An 18,483-nucleotide genomic window follows, 5' to 3' on the forward strand; every position below is an offset into this window, starting at 1 on the left:
ACCGATTGGGAGTTGTGGGGGTGGAGTGTACGATGGTAGAAAATACCCAGGCAGGTGCTTAGTTTTGGTGGGGCTGATGGTAAGGCCCCATCTCTTAGTGGGACGCTCCAGTCTCAGCAGTAGCGTCTCCAACTCCTCCTCTGAATGAGCAGCTATTACCAAATCATCGGCATGCATAACGTGGTTGAGCAATAGGGAGCCATCCCTTTACCACACCCGGGCATCGATCAGCCTCCCATTATATCTGTACCAAATGGAGATTCCCCCCATATAGCTATTGAAGGCTTCACGAACTACGTGGTCAAAATAGATGCTAAATAATGTGGGAGCCAGAAGACATCCCTGTCGCACCCCAAGGTGTACAGGGAATGGCTCTGACTCCCGGCCACGTAGTTTTACCCGGGCCCGCTCACCATCATGAAGGTCCTTAATGATCGAGAGCAGATGGTCAGGGACTCCAAAAGCACGAAGAACCCAGAGCCCAGGCCTACTGATGGTATCATAGGCCTTGACCAGGTCAATAAAGCAGAGATGTAGGTTTTGCTGGAATTCCCTACACCTCTGCTGTAGCAGACGGACAGAAAATATGGCATCTGTGCAGGACCACCCTTTCCTGAAACCGCATTGGGGCTCCGCAAGCCTCTCCTCAGCGTGCCTGGCAAGGCGATGTTGAATAATCTTTGCCAGGACCTTTCCCGGCACACTGAGGAGTGAGATGCCCCTGTAGTTGTTACAGTCTGTGCGGTCCTCCTTCTTAAAGAGGGGGACCACCAGGGCATCCTTCCAATCCTGCGGAACCCGTTCAGTGGTCCAGACTGTTGTTATGACGTCATATAGGGCAGTTTGTGCACAAACGCCACCCTCCCTCAGCATTTCGCTTGGGAGATCATCTCTACCCGCTGCCTTTCCTGGTCTCAGACTCCGGAACGCCTTCAGTACTTCCTCAACAGATGGCATTTCAGCCAGCCACTCACAGGGGGTGACTTAGAAATAGGTTTTACCCTTTTAACTGGCACAAAAACTGACACCTTTATTCAAGGCATCGTGTTTGCAATAACCACAACACAAGCAGTCAAAATGTAAACAAAAGAGACAACTCTGATAATAATATGCACTGTCCTTGAATTTGATTGGTCCACACCCGGGACGTCTTTTCTTAGAGCCTAGTCTCCACTGGTGTTGGACCAGAAGACGCCAAAAGGCATACAACTCAAAAACAGCGCACTATCAGAGTATTGAGGGCTCGGTTGAGCATTTACATTATGAGACCTCTTTCGCCAGTAACAAGATATAGAAGTAGGTTTTACCCTTTTAACTGGCACAAAAACTGACACCTTTATTCAAGGCATCGTGTGTGCAATAACCACAACACAAGCAGTCAAAATGCAAACAAAAGAGATGCTGTTTAATGGCACTCCGCTCCAGTGCAACGGGGGGGGGGGGTCGATGGTGCTCGCAGCGAATCCGAGGAAAGAACTGATGAGGGAACGCATCGAGTTAATTTTACAGCGGACAGAGAGGAGTGCGAGCATCCAACGCACCGTTATCAGCGGCAAATTTAAAGATTTCGGGTTTAGTAACATCTACCAGAGCCGATGTGTTTCGAAGAAAAAACATTGAACAAAAAAAAGATAACAGCCCCTTACTCGGCGGGCAATCGGTTTTTTGTTGCCGCACCGCACAGCAAAATGCTAATTGTCTTGCAACACAAACAAAACGAGGAGGGGCTTTAATTTAATGGCACCAGGGCACTGCCGTGGCGGGTAACGTTTGCCCGAGCCGAGCCACGAGTCCCCTCCGATGCTAACCGACAGCGGATACGTTGGAGGCGTGCGATCCTCGCCTGGCGAGGTGCATCAAACAACATCCGTCAGCCTTGAGTTGAGTGATCTGCACGCGGACACGCTCCCGCAATGAGCGAGCGAGGGGCTCCGTCGGGCAAACGAGGACGCAGCATCTCCTCCTCCTCCTCGCTGCTGGCGTCGCCGGCTGCTCCACTCTACGGACGCTGCAGCGGTGAAGGAGACAGACGGCGGTGGCAAAAAACACACAACACAAACACAGCAGAGAGACAGCTTTAACCACAACACAAACACCGCTAGAGAGACAGCTTTAACTATAACACCGCAAGAGAGACAGCTTTAACCACGACACAAACCCTACCACCCACCATGATCATCATCATGCTGCTGCTGCTGCTGGTTTAGTGACGACCTAAACGCGACATTACAGGTTAACGCCGTCACCGTGACGACGGTCTGGCGACGACGTAACCGGCATCGTCACGGGTCGACGCCATTACCGTGACGATGGCGTCACCAGGCAGGGCGTCCTCCTCCCCGACGACGGCGCTCTTCTCGGCGAACAGCGCATCGTCGACGTCGGTGACGTCCACGGTCACCACGGTGATGGCGCTCGGCGAGGTCGCCGCTCCTCCGGCGTCGTCGCCGTCGCCGCCGTCGCCGTCGCCGGCGGCGGCGGCCCACACCGTCAGGTAGTGGTGGCGGCGCTTGTCGTAGTCCAGGGCCCTCGCCACGACGCTTATGACGCCTGGGGCAACACGGCACACACAGCACGCACGCACACAGCACACACACACAGCACGCACGCACACAGCACACACACACACAGCACACACACAGCACACACACAGCACGCACTCACACAGCACGCACACAGCACGAACGCAGCATGCACACAGCACACACACAGCACACAGCACACACACAGAATGCACCTCTGCGTGAGTCTATGGGTCTCTGTGCGAGACAGAGACCCAAGAGGGCCGCCGTCTGTGCCCCGTGCCGTGTCTCTCACCGAGCCTCCGGTCGATCCCGAACGCCCCGAGCTCGTTGCCGCTGGCGATGCCGTAGCTCGGCGCGCCCACCCCGCCGAAGGTGGCCGCCACGGTGACGACCGTGGTGCCCGGAGCCGCGTCCTCCGGCACGGTGACGCGGTAAGCCGGCCGCCGGAACGCCGGGGCGGCGACGTCATCGTCGTCACGGAGGGACACGGAAATCGCCGCGGTGGCGGAAGGCGCCGAGCCCCCCCCCCCGGCGCGGGCGAGCACCGTGAGGTTGTAGAGGGCACGGCGCTCCAGCGGACGCTTGACGATGATGAGGCCCGAACGGACGTCGATGGCGAAGCGGTAGCCGGCCGAGTCCAGCAGAGAGTGAGTCACCCCGCGGCGGCGGCCTAAAACACACGACAACAACAACAACCGCCATTCGCCACTAAGTGGCGGTGGCGTCACCACGGCGCTTGTGCCAGGCAATGTGCACCTTGAGGCAGTCAAGTGAAGTGTCGAACGCCCGCTGGCAGGAGGTCACGGGGCAGACCCAGGTGCCACGGGTCGACTGACTGAGATGACTGAGATAACTGGCTGAAGCACCACCTGTACCGCCTACTGTGCCAACCTGCTGTGCTTTAGCCACCTGGCGCTCCGCTCGTTGTTGTGAGCGTCGCTTCTCCGCCCTCCGTTGTTGTTGGAGGGCGACTGCCTCCAACTGCCCAGTAGCGTCCTTCACGAGCCTCCTCCACAGAGGCCGATCTCGAGACCGCTGGTACCGGTCATCGGCAAGTCCACTCAGCTCCACGTCCTCCTGTACCACGTCACTCCATCTCTTCTCTAGCCCGTGCCGCGCCCGTTTAGCCCCCTCGATCCGGCCAAACAAAAGCTGTTTCGGCATGCGGTGGCTGGGCATGCAAGCCACATGACCCAGCCAACGCAGCCTTGCCTGCTGGAGGAGCTCACCGATGGGAATGTGTCCAGATCGCCAAAGTCAAAGATCCCACGTGTAGCCTCAGACTTTTGGGGCAAGTGCTGTCAGCGAGTAGCACCTATAAAGGCCGGCACTGTGGCACACGAGTGGGTGGTTGGCCAGCACCACGCCCGGCCGCCTTTGCCTCCCTACTGGTGATGTTTACACACCGCACCAGGTACTCATTTGAGGCTGAGTCGACCTAGGGGAGGCCCGGGACCGGTTTAGATAATCGTCACTGGTGTTGGCCGTGAGCGGGAATCGAACCCCGGTCGCCGGGTTCGTAGCGCAGCGTAGCGCTAACCGCTACACCACCGCTCCCCATAATGTACACACTCACATGTGTACGTGTACGTCATCGTCGTCATTGTCATCATCATCTCCGTCGTCATCGTCAACTTCGTCACCGTACCCAGGTCGGAGTCGACGGCGCGCACGCTCGTCACCGCCGTCCCCACGCCGGCGTGGCGCCAACGCAGGGCGACGGCACGGGGGGGCAACCCCGCGAGGAAGCGCGGGGCCGAGTCGTCCACGTCCTCCACCCTCACGAGGACCTCCGCCCGGCAGGAGCGGCCGCCCCCGTCGGTCGCGGCCACGGTGAGCGCGTGAACCGCGGCGGCCTCGCGGTCCAGCGGCGCCAGCGTGAAGAGCTTCCCTACGCGGGGCCACGCCGACGAGAGATGTTAACTACCTCGCATGGTACGCAGGAGGTCGTGGGTTCAATCCCGACCCCGACGATGCCTGCTGCTGTATATTTGGAGTTTACGCCTCTCCCAACATCTCATAGCCACTGTGGTGATGATAACTACCTCGCCTGGTACGCAGGAGATCGTGGGTTCCATCCCGACCCCCACCCTGGCTGCTGCTGTAAATATGGAGTTTGCGTCTCTCTCATCATCATCATCACCACAGTGGCTATGAGATGTTAACTACCACGCCTGGTACGCAGGAGCTCGTGGGTTCGATCCCGACCCTAACGACTATGAGAGTGAGAGGAGTGTGAGAGGAGCGTGACTATGCGAGTGACAGGAGGAGTGTTACCGCTGACGGGGTGCAAGCGGAAGAGCGTCGCTCCGGCGTCGTGCAGCGAGTATTTGACGGTGCCGTTAGGGCCGAGGTCGGAGTCACGGGCGGAAACGCTCAGCATGAAGACTCCTGGTGCGACGTCCTCCAGCACGGTGACGTTGTACCACAGCTGGGGGGGCACCGTGGGGCACAGCGGTAGTATGGTAGTAGTGGTGGAAGTGGTGGTAGTCGTGGTAGTAGTGGTGGTGGTATTAGTGTTTGTACTGGTAGTGGTGTTGGTATTAGTGGTAGTAGTGGTGTTAGTATTAGTGGTATAGTGGTGTTGGTATTAGTGGTATAGTAGTGTTGGTGTTGTATTAGTGGTGACGTCACCACCACTTAGTGGCTAATGGCGGTTGTCGTTGTTGTAGTGTGTGGGTCTGTGCGGCGAGTCTACGGACACCGGTACCTTGTCACACACGGGGTCGTTGTCATTGACGTCCAGCACGATGACGACCACGACGACCGTTCTCGCGTAGGTGCCGTCTGTGGCCATCACCCGCAAGTTGTGGTACTCTTTCTCCTCGCGGTCGAGCGGCCGCTCCAGGCGCAGCGTCCGCTCGCCCCCCATGTTGACGGGGCCGAGGGAGAAGTGGCCCAGCGGGTCGCCGCCTGCGGTGGGTAGGACGCGGTCGTTCATCGCCGTCGTGATGGAGAGGGAGTTTTAATTTCTCTCTCACGACGACGATTGCTTGTGTTGCGATCGAAATGTCGCGATATTTTATCATAAATTTTTCATTTACCGAAAGACCCAAAGAATGTGACCGAGAGTTTGACGACGAGAGTCGGTTTAACGCGAGGGGGGTCTCCGCGGCCAACTGCAAATGTAGCGGTGGGTTCACTCTCCAACGCAACGCGTGTCGTGCTGTACCGGTACACTACACTATACACTACTAACTACTATACACTACCCGCCAGGTGGTATGTAAGCCACCGGTGTTCCGGCGTGGCGTCCGCGTCGTCCGCCCGGATGACGGCCAACGCCAGGCCGGGCTCCGCGTCCTCCGGCACGCGGACGTAGACCACAGAGTCCGAGAACCGCGGGGGGCGATTGTTGGCGTAGCCCGTGGCGAAGATCACCTCGGCGGGGGGCGCCCTCCCTGGGGTCCCTGCCTCTGAGTTTTCGGGGATCTCCACCGCGTACTTGGGCCACTCGAAGGCGGGCAGCAAGTCGACCGCCACCGTGGCTACGCTGACGAACGCGCCGTCCGTGACCGAGACCCGGAGGCGGTAGCGGGCGGGCGGCCGCCATCGCAGGTAGGTCTCAGCAAGGTAAGGTAAAAGGTAAAAACAACGAGCCTACCTTTACCCTACCTTTTACCTTACCACAATACAATCACTCTACCCTACATTTTACCCTTACCCCATACAAATTACCCAATTACAGGGTAGTAATTACTGGGGTACTACACATGAAAAAGGTTTAAAACAGGTAAATGCTAGGTAGAGCGCTTTTATCATATAGAATATTCTCGATTATTCCAATTTTACACGCTTTCTTTTAACTCACTCTGTTGTTGCCGTTGTTGTAGCGTCAAATCTTGTAACTCAATTTTAACCCACTTCCCAATGTGGTTTCGACTGCAAACTTGGTATACTTATGTCATACTGATGACAATACTATATACTATCATTAAAAATAAAATAAAATATTTTTAAACATTATTTTTTATATGTTATGTTTCGGCTTGGGTCTAATTGCCCACTGTCAACTGATGTTGGCTGTAATTGGGCACGGCCCCTTACGTTGTGGCAAGCTTCGGGGCCACTTCCTGGAGTCGTGGAGTTCTTACATTACTCGTACGGTACATTTCATAACAGCGTGTTTAAAAAAAAAAAACGTATTAAATGAAGGCCACGGACTGCGCCACAGAGCTTTTAGCAGTAAACAAGGCACCGTATTTACCGGGTAATACTTCGCGCTATCTTTACCCTACCGGGTAATTCTTCCGAGCTACCTTTACCCTACACTTTACCTTACCCCTTGGCATGTCGACACCTTTACCCTTACACCTTTACCCTTTTACCCGGTAAAAAAGGTAAATTACCTTACCTTGCCGAGGCCTAATCGCAGTCTGTCGCCGATGACGAAGATGACGCCGGTCTCGACGTCGATCGCGAAGCTGGTCTCGATGTCGCGATATGCTTCGCGATTGTCGTCCCTGGAAGGGGAGACAATGGCGTATCGGAGCCGGTGGGCGTCTGACGCGTCGGCGTCAAACGCCCTAGGCGCGGCCACGAAGTGCCCGGGCAAGGCCAGCCGGCTCACGGACGCCTCGTACAGCGGCCGCTCGAACACCGGGGCGTTGTCGTTCTCGTCCTCGACGGCGACGGTCACCGGAACGTAGGCGGCGAGGGGAGGAGAGCCGCCGTCCGTCGCCCGCACCGAGAAACGACGAAGCCGGCTTCGCTCGTGATCCAGGGGCGCCTTGGTCACGACCAGCCCGCCGTCCGGGTCCACGTAGAATCCCTCGCCGCCCTTCTCCCCGTCGTCCACGATCTCGTAGCGGAGCGCCCCGTTGGAGCCCAAGTCGGCGTCGGCAGCTTTCGCCTGGACGACGGAGGTCCCCGGGGGCGCGAATTCGGACAGCGTGGCGGCGTAAGCGCCCTGCGCGAAGAGCGGCCGGTTGTCGTTGACGTCCCCGACGACGACGTCCAGGCTCGCGTCGGCGTGCAGGCCCGTCGCCGGGGATGCGGCCCGCACCGTGAGGCGGTGGTTGGCCCGCGTCTCGCGGTCCAGAGGGCCGACGACGCTCACGACGCCCGTGCCGAAGTCGACGGAGAACTGCTCGAAGGGGTCGCCGTCGACGATGGAGAAAACGAGCGGCAGGCCCCCCGGAGCCATCGCGCGGACGTGAGCGATCGGCGCGGGCGGCGCGACGTCTTCGGGCACCCACGCGATGTGGGAGAGGCTCTCGAATGCCGCCGCGTCCTCGTCGAGCACCGTGACCGTGGCGTCGACCGCGGACGACAGCGGAGGAACCCCGCAGTCCGTCGCCACCACGGTCACGACGAAGTCCTTGCCCGACGCGTCCGGGACGAAGCTCCTCCTTAGCGAGATGTTGCCGCCGGAGTGATCGACGACGAAGCGGTCATTGTGGTCGTCCCTCAAGGAGTACCTCACCCTGGCGTTCTCGCCGACGTCCCGGTCGAGGGCCGCCACGGTCAGCACGGCGCTCCCTGGAGCTGCCGCCGCCCTGACGACGGCGCGGTACGGCAGGCCGACGAACGCCGGGGCGTTGTCGTTGACGTCTTCGACGTCCACCTCGACCACGGTGTGAGCGACGCTCGGGCGCGCCCGGGAGCCGCCCCTCACCTCCACCGGCAGCTCGTAGCGATCGCACTCCTCCCGGTCGAACGCGACGCCGGCCGTCTCCAGGACGCCCGCCGTCGGCCTCATCCGGAACGCGCCGCTCGGGTTGAGCAAGCCGAAGACGAGCGGCTCGTTGAGATCTCCCCCCGTCGCGACGACCACGGCGACCGCGACGATCGCCGTGCTGTTCTCGGGGATGCGCGCCGAGATCTTTGGCGGAACCCGCAGCCTGCCGCCGACCGCCCGCACGGAGACCTTCACCCGCGCGGCGCTCGAGAACCTCCCGTCGGACACCTCGACCCGCAGGTCGTAGCCGGCGGCGAGGAGGGAGGCGTTCCGTACCGCGACGTCCCCGGTGCGCGCGTCCACGGCGAACGCACCGCCGACGTTTCCCGAGGCGACGCGGTAGGTCAGCGCGGCGCCGACGTCCGGGTCGGAGGCCGCCAGTGTCAGCAGGTGGACGCCGGCGCGGGTCGGCACGATCAGCGTCGTCTCGTACGCGGCCGCCGAGAACGCCGGCGGGCAGTCGTTGGCGTCCAGCACGGCGACGGTCACCTCGGCCGGCGTCTTGGCGGACATCCTCGGGCTGCCGCCGTCCGACGCGGTCACCCAGAAGCGGAACTCGGCCGTCGTCTCGCGGTCGAGGGCCCCGGCCGTCCTGACGGCCCCCGTGCGCGGGTCGACGGAGAAGTACTTTCTGGCTTTGCGCTCCACGATCCGATAGGCGACCGTCGCACGCCCCCCGCCGTCGTCTGCGTCGGTGGCTCGGACGACGAGCAGGACGCCGTCGGGGTCCAGCACCGGGGTTCCCGCCGCCGCCTCCTCGCCGACGGCCCCGCGGTAGCGCGGGCGATCGAAGACGGGCGCGTTGTCGTTCTCGTCGAGCACGCGGATCGACACCGACGCGTCCGCCGAGAGGCCCGCCATGTCCGTGGCCCGCACCGTCAGCCGGTACGACGGCGTCCGCTCGCGGTCCAGCGGCCGTTTGGTCGCGACGACCCCGGACGTCGGGTGGATGTCGAAGGCGCCTTCGGAATCGCCCTCCCGTATTTCGTAGGTGACTGTCGACTGGCCGGAGGCGCTCACCGCGAGCACGATGCTCCCGGGCACGGCCCCTTCGGCGACCTCCGCCGAGCCGTCGACGCCGACGGGGGTGAATTTGGGGGGAACACCGTCCGCGTTGACGACGATGCGGACGGTGGCGACCGTGGAGCGGCGAGGGCGCCCGTGGTCCTCCGCCCTCACCATCAGCTCGTAGCTCTCCACCGCGGAACCGTTCAGCTTCCGCGCAACAGAGACGACGCCCAGCGTGTGGTGGACGGTGAAGGAATTCCCCACGTTTCCTGTCGGGGGAATTCGGAGGGCGTCTTGAATCGTCGTCGTCGGACGAACGCGAGTTCGCGTCGTCAAAACCGAAAGGAGCTGTCGAGGACAAACAACGCGGGGGAAGCCTCGGCGGCCCGTCGGCTGCCAGGCCCCCCCCCCCGACTCGCTCAGGGAGAGAGACGCGACAGAGCGTCGCCACGAAGAAACCACGACGCTGGAAATGTGCCCCGGTGCAGAAACTCCCCCCGGGTGGGTGGGAGTGGCGGCGGTGGGATGGGAGTGGCGGCGGGAGAGGGAGTGGTGGTGGAGCGGTCACCGGATTTGATGCTGTATCTGACGTTGCCGTTGGGGCCGTCGTCGCGGTCGAACGCATTGACGCGTATCACGGTGGAGCCCACGGCCGCCGACTCCACCACGTAGGCCTCGTAGGGGTCGACGGCGAAGACGGGCGTGTGGTCATTGTCATCGATGACGCTCACCAACACCGTGGTGTACGCTCGCCTCACGGGGATCCTGACGTCCTGCACCTGCTCACGCGGGAGAGAGTGAGTGAGAGAGTAAGGTCCTTAGAAACATCCTCCTAAGGTTCAGCCTCCATTTCTCCGGCGCTGCGGTGCCGTCAAACTGCGCCACCGCCGCCCGACACGGCCAATCGGCAAGGTTTGGTGTCACCTTAACGAAACGTGGCGATCGGTGACACGGTTTGTTTACGTGACAAACTACACTACACGCTACTATACAGTACACTATGGTCACCACGCAAGACGATGGTCATGGCGTCGTCGTTATCGTCGTCGTCACAATCATCGTCGGCACCTTCGATCAGCAGTCGGCTACGTACGGTGCGCACACAGACACACCCGGCGTGGCGCCCCCTCACCATGACGGTGAGTACGTGGCTCTGCTTGGCCTCTCGGTCCAGCTCCTCGGCAGCTGTAACCTCGCCGGTGACAGGGTTAATGCGGAACAGACGCATGCTCTCGGCGGCGTTATTGCCGCCTAAGCCGACGAGCGAGAAGAATAACCGGCCGGCGTCGCCGGCGTCGGCGTCAGTCGCCTCCAGCCGGAGGCTGACGACGGCGCCAGGAGAGTCCTTGGCGACGGTCGCATTGTAGAAGCCGCGGGAGAAACGGGGCCGGTTATCGTTCACGTCCAGCACCGTCACCTCCACCTAGCGGGGGGTGGGGGGGTGAGGGTAGCGGGGGTGAGTACAGCGGTGATGTGGGTGGCGGTGAGGAGGAAGTGGTGAGAGGTGACGATGCCCCCGGCGTGTCTCAAGTGGCCACCGCGGCCGTCCCCTGCCTCGTGACGTCACCACGTCGCCCGCAGAGACGGACACACACAGTCGCACAGAGACAGACAGACACACAGACAGACACACACAGTCACACAGAGACAGACACACACACAGACGTACACACACACAGTCACACAGAGACAGACAACAACAACCGCCATTCACCAATCCGGCCGAACAAAAGCTGTTTCGGCATGCGGTGGCTGGGCATGCGGGCTACATAACCCAGCCATCGCAGCCTTGCCTGCCGAAGGAGCTCACCGATGGGACCTTGCAAGGATTTGTGAGCTTCTCACACAATCCAGTCTGGTTAAACCCAGGATGGATTGTAGGCAGGCCAGCCTAAATGTTTCTAACCGGCAAAGATGTTCCATTAGGGGGGTCCACGTTTCGCAATCGTAGAGAAGGAAGGGAATGACCGTGGCCGAGAAGACCTGAAGCTTAGTGCGGAGCGACAGACCAGGTAGCTTCCACACAGCGTTACGCAACCGATGAAAAGATATTGCCGCTCGACTGATTCGGAGTGAGACCTCTGCTGTTAAACGGGAGCCGGTCATAAGTACACTGCCCAGGTATGGGAAACTCTCCACGCGCTCCACAACTGCCCCATCACCGATTGGGAGCCGTGGGGGTGGAGTGTCCGATGGTACAAAATACCCAGGCAGGTGCTTAGTTTTGGTGGGGCTGATGGTAAGACCCCACCTCTTAGTGGCACGCTCCAGTCTCAGCAGCAGCGTCTCCAACTCCTCCTCTGAATGAGCAGCTATTACCAAATCATCAGCATACATAACGTGGTTGAGCAATAGGGAGCCATCCCTTGACCGCACCCGGGCATCGATCAGCCTCCCATTATATCTGTACCATATGGAGATTCCCCCGGTACAGCTATTGAAGGCTTCACGAAGTACGTGGTCAAAATAGATGTTAAATAATGTGGGAGCCAGAGGACATCCCTGTCGCACCCCAAGGTGTAAAGGTCATTAATGATTGGATGCAGAGGGTCAGGTACTCCAAAAGCACGAAGAACAACCCAGAGCCCAGGCCTACTGATGGTATCATAGGACTTGACCAGGTCAATAAAGCAGAAATGTAGGTCTTGTTGGAATTCCCTACACCTCTGCTGTAGCAGACGGACAGAAAATATGGCATCTGTGCAGGACCGCCCTTTCCTGAAACTGCATTGGGGCTCCGCAAGCATCTCCTCAGCGTGCCTGGCAAGGCGATGCTGAATAATCCTTGCCAGGACCTTTCCCGGCACACTGAGGAGTGAGATGCCCCTGTAGTTGTTACAGTCTGTGCGGTCCCCCTTCTTAAAAAGGGGGACAACCAGGGCATCCTTCCAATCCTGCGGAACCCGTCCAGTGGTCCAGACTGTTGTTATGATGTCATATAGGGCAGTCTGTGCACAAACGCCACCCTCCCTCAGCATTTCGCTTGGGAGATCATCTCTGCCCGCTGCCTTTCCTGGTATCAGACTCCGGTTCGCCTTTAGTACTTCCTCAACAGATGGCACCTCAGCCAGCCACTCACAGGGGGTGACTTCTTCCAATATTTGAGGCACCGCAGCCTCAGCAGGGTTATCCTCACTTTGTGCCACGATGTTTTTCTGGCTGAGGGATTTTCCCTCCCCCAGGAACTCACAGAAATGCTCAGCAAATCTGCAAACCTGTTCCTGGGGGTCGGAGATTGGATCACCGTTTTTTCCCCTAATGATGGTGTGGCGCTGCTGGTTACTTTTTTGATGGAGTTAAATAGAGATTTGTGATCACGGGCCACTGAGGCAGACTCCATCTCCTCAGCAACCCGCGACCACCATCCATCCTTGCCTCCGAGCGAAGGCTGCGTGGGATTCTGTAGCCGATGACAGTGGGCCTGTCGCTTTTTCTCAACCATCCTGAACACCTCCTCTGTCAGCCAGGGTCTCTGGGGAGGTCTGGACCGCGTACCCAAAGCAGCCATTGCAGCTGCATGAGTCACAGTCCTAAACCTCGCCCATTTACCCTCGACATCAGGAGTCGTCGGGGATGATGCCAATCCCAGCCGCAAGCGATGATGAAATTCTCGCTTGCAACTTTTATCAGATAACTGAGACCAGGCCACTTTAGGTTGGAATGGAGTCCTAGGTGTACACCCACCACCGGAGTGGAAGAATGGCAGGCGCATCTTACAGATGACTAGTCGATGGTCAGAGGGCAGATCAGCTCCACGGTAGGTCCTGGCATCAAGGACATGGGCTCGCATCCGCTGGTCCGTTACTATGTAGTCCAGCAGATGTTCTTGCTTGGACCCGGCATGCATCCATGATGTTGTGTGGATGCGCCGATGCCGGAACAGCGTGTTGGTAATTACAAGCCCATGGGCTGCACAAAAATCCAGCAGCCTCCTACCGTTGTTATTGAGCTGATCTGGCCCATGCCTTCCAATCACTCCAGACCAGGTGCCAGCATCATGACCAACTCGGGCATTGAAGTCACCCAACATGATGACTCTATCCTGAGGGGCCACTTTAGCCAGCACCTGTGACAGGAGGTCATAGAAGGCATCTGACTCATCGGCTTTGCTTGCATCCCTCCACGGATGTTAATCTTCGGTGGGGGCATAAGTAACCACGACCACCATTCCTCGCCTCCGGTTGATGGGAAGGTGAGCCCAAAGTAACCTGGGGCTTACAGCTTCCCACACCTCACCGCCACGCTCCCACGCCCCCTTCATTCTTTTGTTCAAAAGAAGACCCACACCTTGTTGTTTGGCAGTCTGCCGCCCCGAGTAGAGGACTGTCCACCCCTCATGGTGGCAGGAGCCAGAACCGGTCCACCGGACCTCCTGAATGCCACATAGATCCAGGCGGTACCGGTCCAGCTCCCGACAGAGGAGTGGCAGCCTCTCCTCCGCAGTGAGCGTTCGAACATTCCACGTGGCCATCCGTAGTGGTTTTCATTGTTTCTGGAGGAGCCCCGAGGGTAGATATTCAATCTCCTGGCTCCGCCAATTGGGGTTTGGCCAGGAGACGTCATAGACGCCTGGCCCCTCGGGGCCTCCGGCACAAGCTTATTAGTTATATACTTAATTTGCGGTTTAGTGGTAATAAATTGAAGGTGGAGGGGTTACCAGCCCCTCGCACCCGTCCAGAGCCCCCGTTTAGCCCCTGTGGTGGACACAGATGCCATGAGGGGAGGAGCCAATCGAAATTGGACCTCCCCCCACGGCACTGCCCACGACAGAGTTGCCCGTCCGGCACCGCGAGGAGGTAGGGGGTTGTTTTGCCGGAGACAGACACACACAGACAGACACACACAGTCACACAGAGACAGACACACACAGACGGACACACAAAGACAGACACACACAGATAGACACACAGTCACAGAGACAGACACACACACAGTCACATAGAGACAGACACACACAGACAGACACACACAGTCACACAGAGACAGACACACACAGACAGACACACACAGTCACACAGAGACAGACACACACAGATAGACACACACAGTCACACAGAGACAGACACACACAGACAGACAGACAAAGTCACACAGAGAGACACACACACAGACACACACAGTCACACAGAGACAGACACACACAGACACACACAATCGCACAGAGACAGACACACACAGACGGACACACACAGTCACACAGAGACAGACACACACACAGACACGCGTGCCCGCCCACCAGGGTGGTTACAGCGTTGGACCCATCGGTGAGCCTGATGGTGAGCTCGTAGGAGGTGCGCTGCTCGGCATCCAGCGGCTGGGCCAACTCCACAACACCGCCATGTTGGGTCACATAGAAGCGGTCCTCCACGTTACCGCCTGTCAACACGCGGTGCCCCTACCGTCATCATCATCATGTCTCTGTTAACCCATCATCATGTCACCGTTAACCCATCAACATGTCACCGTTAACCCCATCAACATGATATCACCGTTAACCCCATCATCATGATGTCACCGTTAACCCCATCATCATGATGTCACCGTTAACCCATCAACATGATGTCACCGTTAACCCCATCATCATGTCACCGTTAACCCATCATGTCACCATTAACCCATCATCATGATGTCACCGTTAACCCATCATCATGTCACCGTTAACACATCATCATGATGTCACCGTTAACCATTCAACATGTCACCGTTAACACATCATGATGTGGGTTGGGATGGGTTGGGTTGTGTTGGGGTGGGGGGAGGTGGGTGGTGGCACCACGTGACCTGTGATGCTGAACCAGAGGAGGCTCCCCGCCGTGCTCTGCGTGGGCAGGGCGATCACCACGGAGCCCACGGCGGCCGTCTCCGCCACGGTGACCGCATGATACCTCTGGGCGAAGGCCGGGGGTGTCTCCGGCGGCAGAGGAGTGGCGACCCAATCCACACGCAATTTGGTAGACACCTTTCTTGCGTCCAAATCCATGTTCATGGCGGTGAGCTGCGGGGCCGGCAACAGAGATTGGAGAGTTACGTTTCGTGGTCGAATCATCGCGGTGATAAGAGGTCGGGGTGATATCATCACGCGTGTCTGCGTGTGGAGGAGGGAGGAAGCGGGATGCGGGGGAAACAGGGTGGAGGATGGAGTATGTCCCTGACCTCCATGGTGTCGGATGTCCCCGCACGGTGCAAGTTTCTCCGGGTGAAGAGGATTCCGATTCCTTGATAGCCGTCCATGCGATATTTTACTTGTGGCGATATGTCGTACGCTATCCTGGCGTTGTCGCCCGAGTCGGCGTCGGTGGCATAGAAACGTGCGATTTCTACCTCCGTTTCGTCATCCGCCACCACCACGTAGACGTGCTGGAGGTCCCTGGGGAAGCGTGGGGTGTGGTCGTTTCTGTCCAAGACGTTCACCGACACCACCACCCTCGTTTCACGCGGGGGCACGCCGGTGTCCACGATGGACACCTGGCACCGGTGGGACGGACGCACGCACAGACACACATGCACAACAACAACTGCCATTCAGCCACTAAGTGGCGGTGACACCACCACGATGCTTGTGCCAGGCTATGTGCACGTTGAGGCCACGTGAAGTTTCGAACGCCTGCTGACACGAGGTTACGGGACAAACCCAGCAGGTGCCATGGGTCAACTGACTGGCTGATGCACAACATGTGCCCACTTGCTGTGCTTTAGCCACCCTGCACTCCGCTCGTTGTTGAGCATCGCTCCTCCGCCCTCCATTGTTGAAGGGCGACTGCCTCCAACTGCCCAGTTGCGTCCTTCACGAGCCTCCTCCACAGAGGCCGATCTTGACACCTCTGGTACCAAGTCCACGCAGCTCCACACCCTCCTATACCACATCACTCTATCTCTTCTCCAACCCACAACTACCCTAAAAAGACACACACACATCGACTTGCACACTCATATGACGCACACGCATATGGACTCGCACACACATTACTTTCATATTTACTAACTTTTAAAATAATAGTTTTCTATCTGCGTGACTTAAGTGAAAGAAGCAAGGGGGGAAATGCAGGCATCTGCCATGAGTAATTCAGAGTGAGGGCGATGGTGTCCCAACATTTTTGTGTAAACATTTTGCGCGAGCGAAAAATTAATAAATTGGTAAATAAATGAAAGTCAACAAAAAAATCAAATTATCCTACCTGTAACTATGAGCTGATGTGCACCAATTAAGCATAATTGAAATGTTGCCGCTCAACCCCCGTACTGAGGGGGCAAGTGTAAATATGTTAGAATGAAGAAGACGTAATAATAGCATTCAGTGCAGGGATATGAGGTGGCTGCTGGTTCCTCCAGAGTACAGGAAACGCGATGATTCCCCTCAAAGTAGTTGTTTTGTGAGCAGGACAGTGATATTTAGAAAAGTAGCTATTTTGAAAGAGAAAACTTCTGCATAAGTGTCATTCCCTCGCGCATAAAGACGTGGTCGCAATAATAGCTATTTATATAAATAAGCGCACAACTTTACCTATCTGTGATGAACGCTGTACTTTCCGTCGTTTTCATGCAGGGGCCACTGCAAACCTACGCTTCGGTGTCGATTCCCAGAGTCGACTTAGCCCCCACCGACACGACTTTGCCATTTGTTTGGCGACGAACGACATTTTCCCATTATCCCCACATACGCTATCTTATATATAAAAGTCTTCGCGTGCGCGCGCTTGCGGGGGATTTGGCTCTCAAACGGTGGGGTTCAAGTCCGAAAAAAATTGCCGGGTGGCACGCCCCAAGCCCCCTGCTTGGTATAGGCTATTACGTTTTCCCAGCCGTCAACTTAAAATTAGTTTAATTAGCGATTTAGTGCCATTCTCATTTTATTTACGTACTGCACGAGCTCGACCGTACCAACTGACGCCAATTGCATGCACTGCTGTAGGGAAAGCGCACTATGCACTGCTGTAGTAATAGCACGGACCACCAGTCACTATGCACTGCTGTAGTAAAAGCAGGTACCAAAGTCCGTATGCACTCCAGTAGCTAAAGCAGGTACCACTACTGTATGCACTGTTGTAATCATACCAGCTACCACGACAATATGCATGCACTGCTGCAGGGAAAGCAGGTACCACCACGATATGCACTGCTGTAATCATACCAGGTACCAGCACATTCAGTATGCACTGCTGTTGTTAAACCATGTACCACCACAGTATGCACTGCTGTTATCATAGCAGTTACCACCACAGTTAGTATGCACTGCTTTTGTAAAAGCCGCTACCACCACTGTCAGTATGCACTGCCTTTGTGATAGCAGGTTCTGCCACAGTCACTAGGCACTGCTGCAGTGATACCACAAACCACCACAGTCGGTTTGCACTGCTGTAGTTCAAGCAGGTACCACCACAGTCCGTGTGCACTGCTGTAGTTCAAGCAGGTACCACCACAGGCCGTGTGCACTGCTTGAGTGAAATCAGGTACCACCACAGTCGGTATGCACTGCTGTAGTCATAGTGCATACCGTCGTGGTGTGTGCGTAAGTCCATGTATGTGTGTGCGTAAGTCAATGTGTGTGTGTGGTGTGTGTGTGTAAAAAAACTACTCTTTTTTAATTAAGTTACTTCTTTCACAGTAATAATGCCTGCGTCTAATTCCATGTGTGTGTGTGGGTCGATGTGCATGTCTGCGGCCATGTGTGTGTGTGAGTCAATGTGTGTGTGTGTGCGTCGCTCCTTGTCAGTCAGTGTAAGTAAATTTCTTTCTATGTGTGTGTTTTTTGGTCCATGTGTGCGTGTGAGTCTATGTGTGTGTGTCTGTACGTACATGTGTGTGTGTGTGTGCGTACGTCCATGTGTGTGCGTACATCCATGTGTGTGTCTCAGTCCATGTTTGTGTGCCTCTATGTGCGTGTGTCAGTCCATGTATGTTTGTGTGGGAGTCATGTTGTGCCGGAGGCCCCGGGGGGCCAGGCGTCTATGACGTCTCCTGGCCAAACCCCAATTGGCGGAGCCAGGAGATTGAATACCTACCCTCGGGGCTACTCCAGAAACAACGAAAAGCCACTACGGGTGGCCACGTGGAATGTTCGAACGCTCACTGCAGAGGAGAGGCTGCCACTCCTCTGTCGGGAGCTGGACCGGTACCGCCTGGATCTATGCGGCATTCAGGAGGTCCGGTGGACCGGCTCTGGCTCCTGCCACCAGGAGGGGTGGACAGTCCTCTACTCGGGGCAGCAGACTGCCAAACAACAGGGTGTGGGTCTTCTTTTGAACAAAAGAATGAAGGGGGTGTGGGAGCGTG

The 18,483-nt window shown here is 57.4% G+C and overlaps 1 protein-coding gene across 1 annotated transcript in view; it reads right to left on the reverse strand.

Annotated features, from left to right (window-relative positions):
* Window positions 1-1,384: 1,384 nt before the first annotated feature.
* Window positions 1,385-18,483, reverse strand: part of LOC142908944 (protocadherin Fat 1-like) — a 28,213-nt gene continuing 11,114 nt past the window's right edge. The window contains exons 5-17 of the mRNA XM_076059626.1: window positions 15,367-15,678; window positions 14,995-15,208; window positions 14,450-14,589; window positions 10,346-10,636; window positions 9,782-9,992; window positions 6,880-9,482; window positions 5,738-6,089; window positions 5,236-5,438; window positions 4,803-4,956; window positions 4,174-4,416; window positions 2,818-3,195; window positions 2,303-2,550; window positions 1,385-2,008 (exon numbers count right to left, since the gene is read on the reverse strand). Of these exons, the coding sequence (XP_075915741.1) occupies window positions 2,000-2,008; window positions 2,303-2,550; window positions 2,818-3,195; window positions 4,174-4,416; window positions 4,803-4,956; window positions 5,236-5,438; window positions 5,738-6,089; window positions 6,880-9,482; window positions 9,782-9,992; window positions 10,346-10,636; window positions 14,450-14,589; window positions 14,995-15,208; window positions 15,367-15,678 (5,358 nt within the window). The 3' untranslated portion in view covers window positions 1,385-1,999. The remainder of the gene's footprint in view (window positions 2,009-2,302; window positions 2,551-2,817; window positions 3,196-4,173; window positions 4,417-4,802; window positions 4,957-5,235; window positions 5,439-5,737; window positions 6,090-6,879; window positions 9,483-9,781; window positions 9,993-10,345; window positions 10,637-14,449; window positions 14,590-14,994; window positions 15,209-15,366; window positions 15,679-18,483) is intronic.

This window comes from Petromyzon marinus, unplaced genomic scaffold, assembly GCF_048934315.1.
Source record: "Petromyzon marinus isolate PM22_M1 ecotype Great Lakes invasive population unplaced genomic scaffold, UKy_Petmar_22M1.pri1.0 PM_G_Scaffold_11, whole genome shotgun sequence".
NCBI classification, from domain to species: domain Eukaryota; kingdom Metazoa; phylum Chordata; class Hyperoartia; order Petromyzontiformes; family Petromyzontidae; genus Petromyzon; species Petromyzon marinus.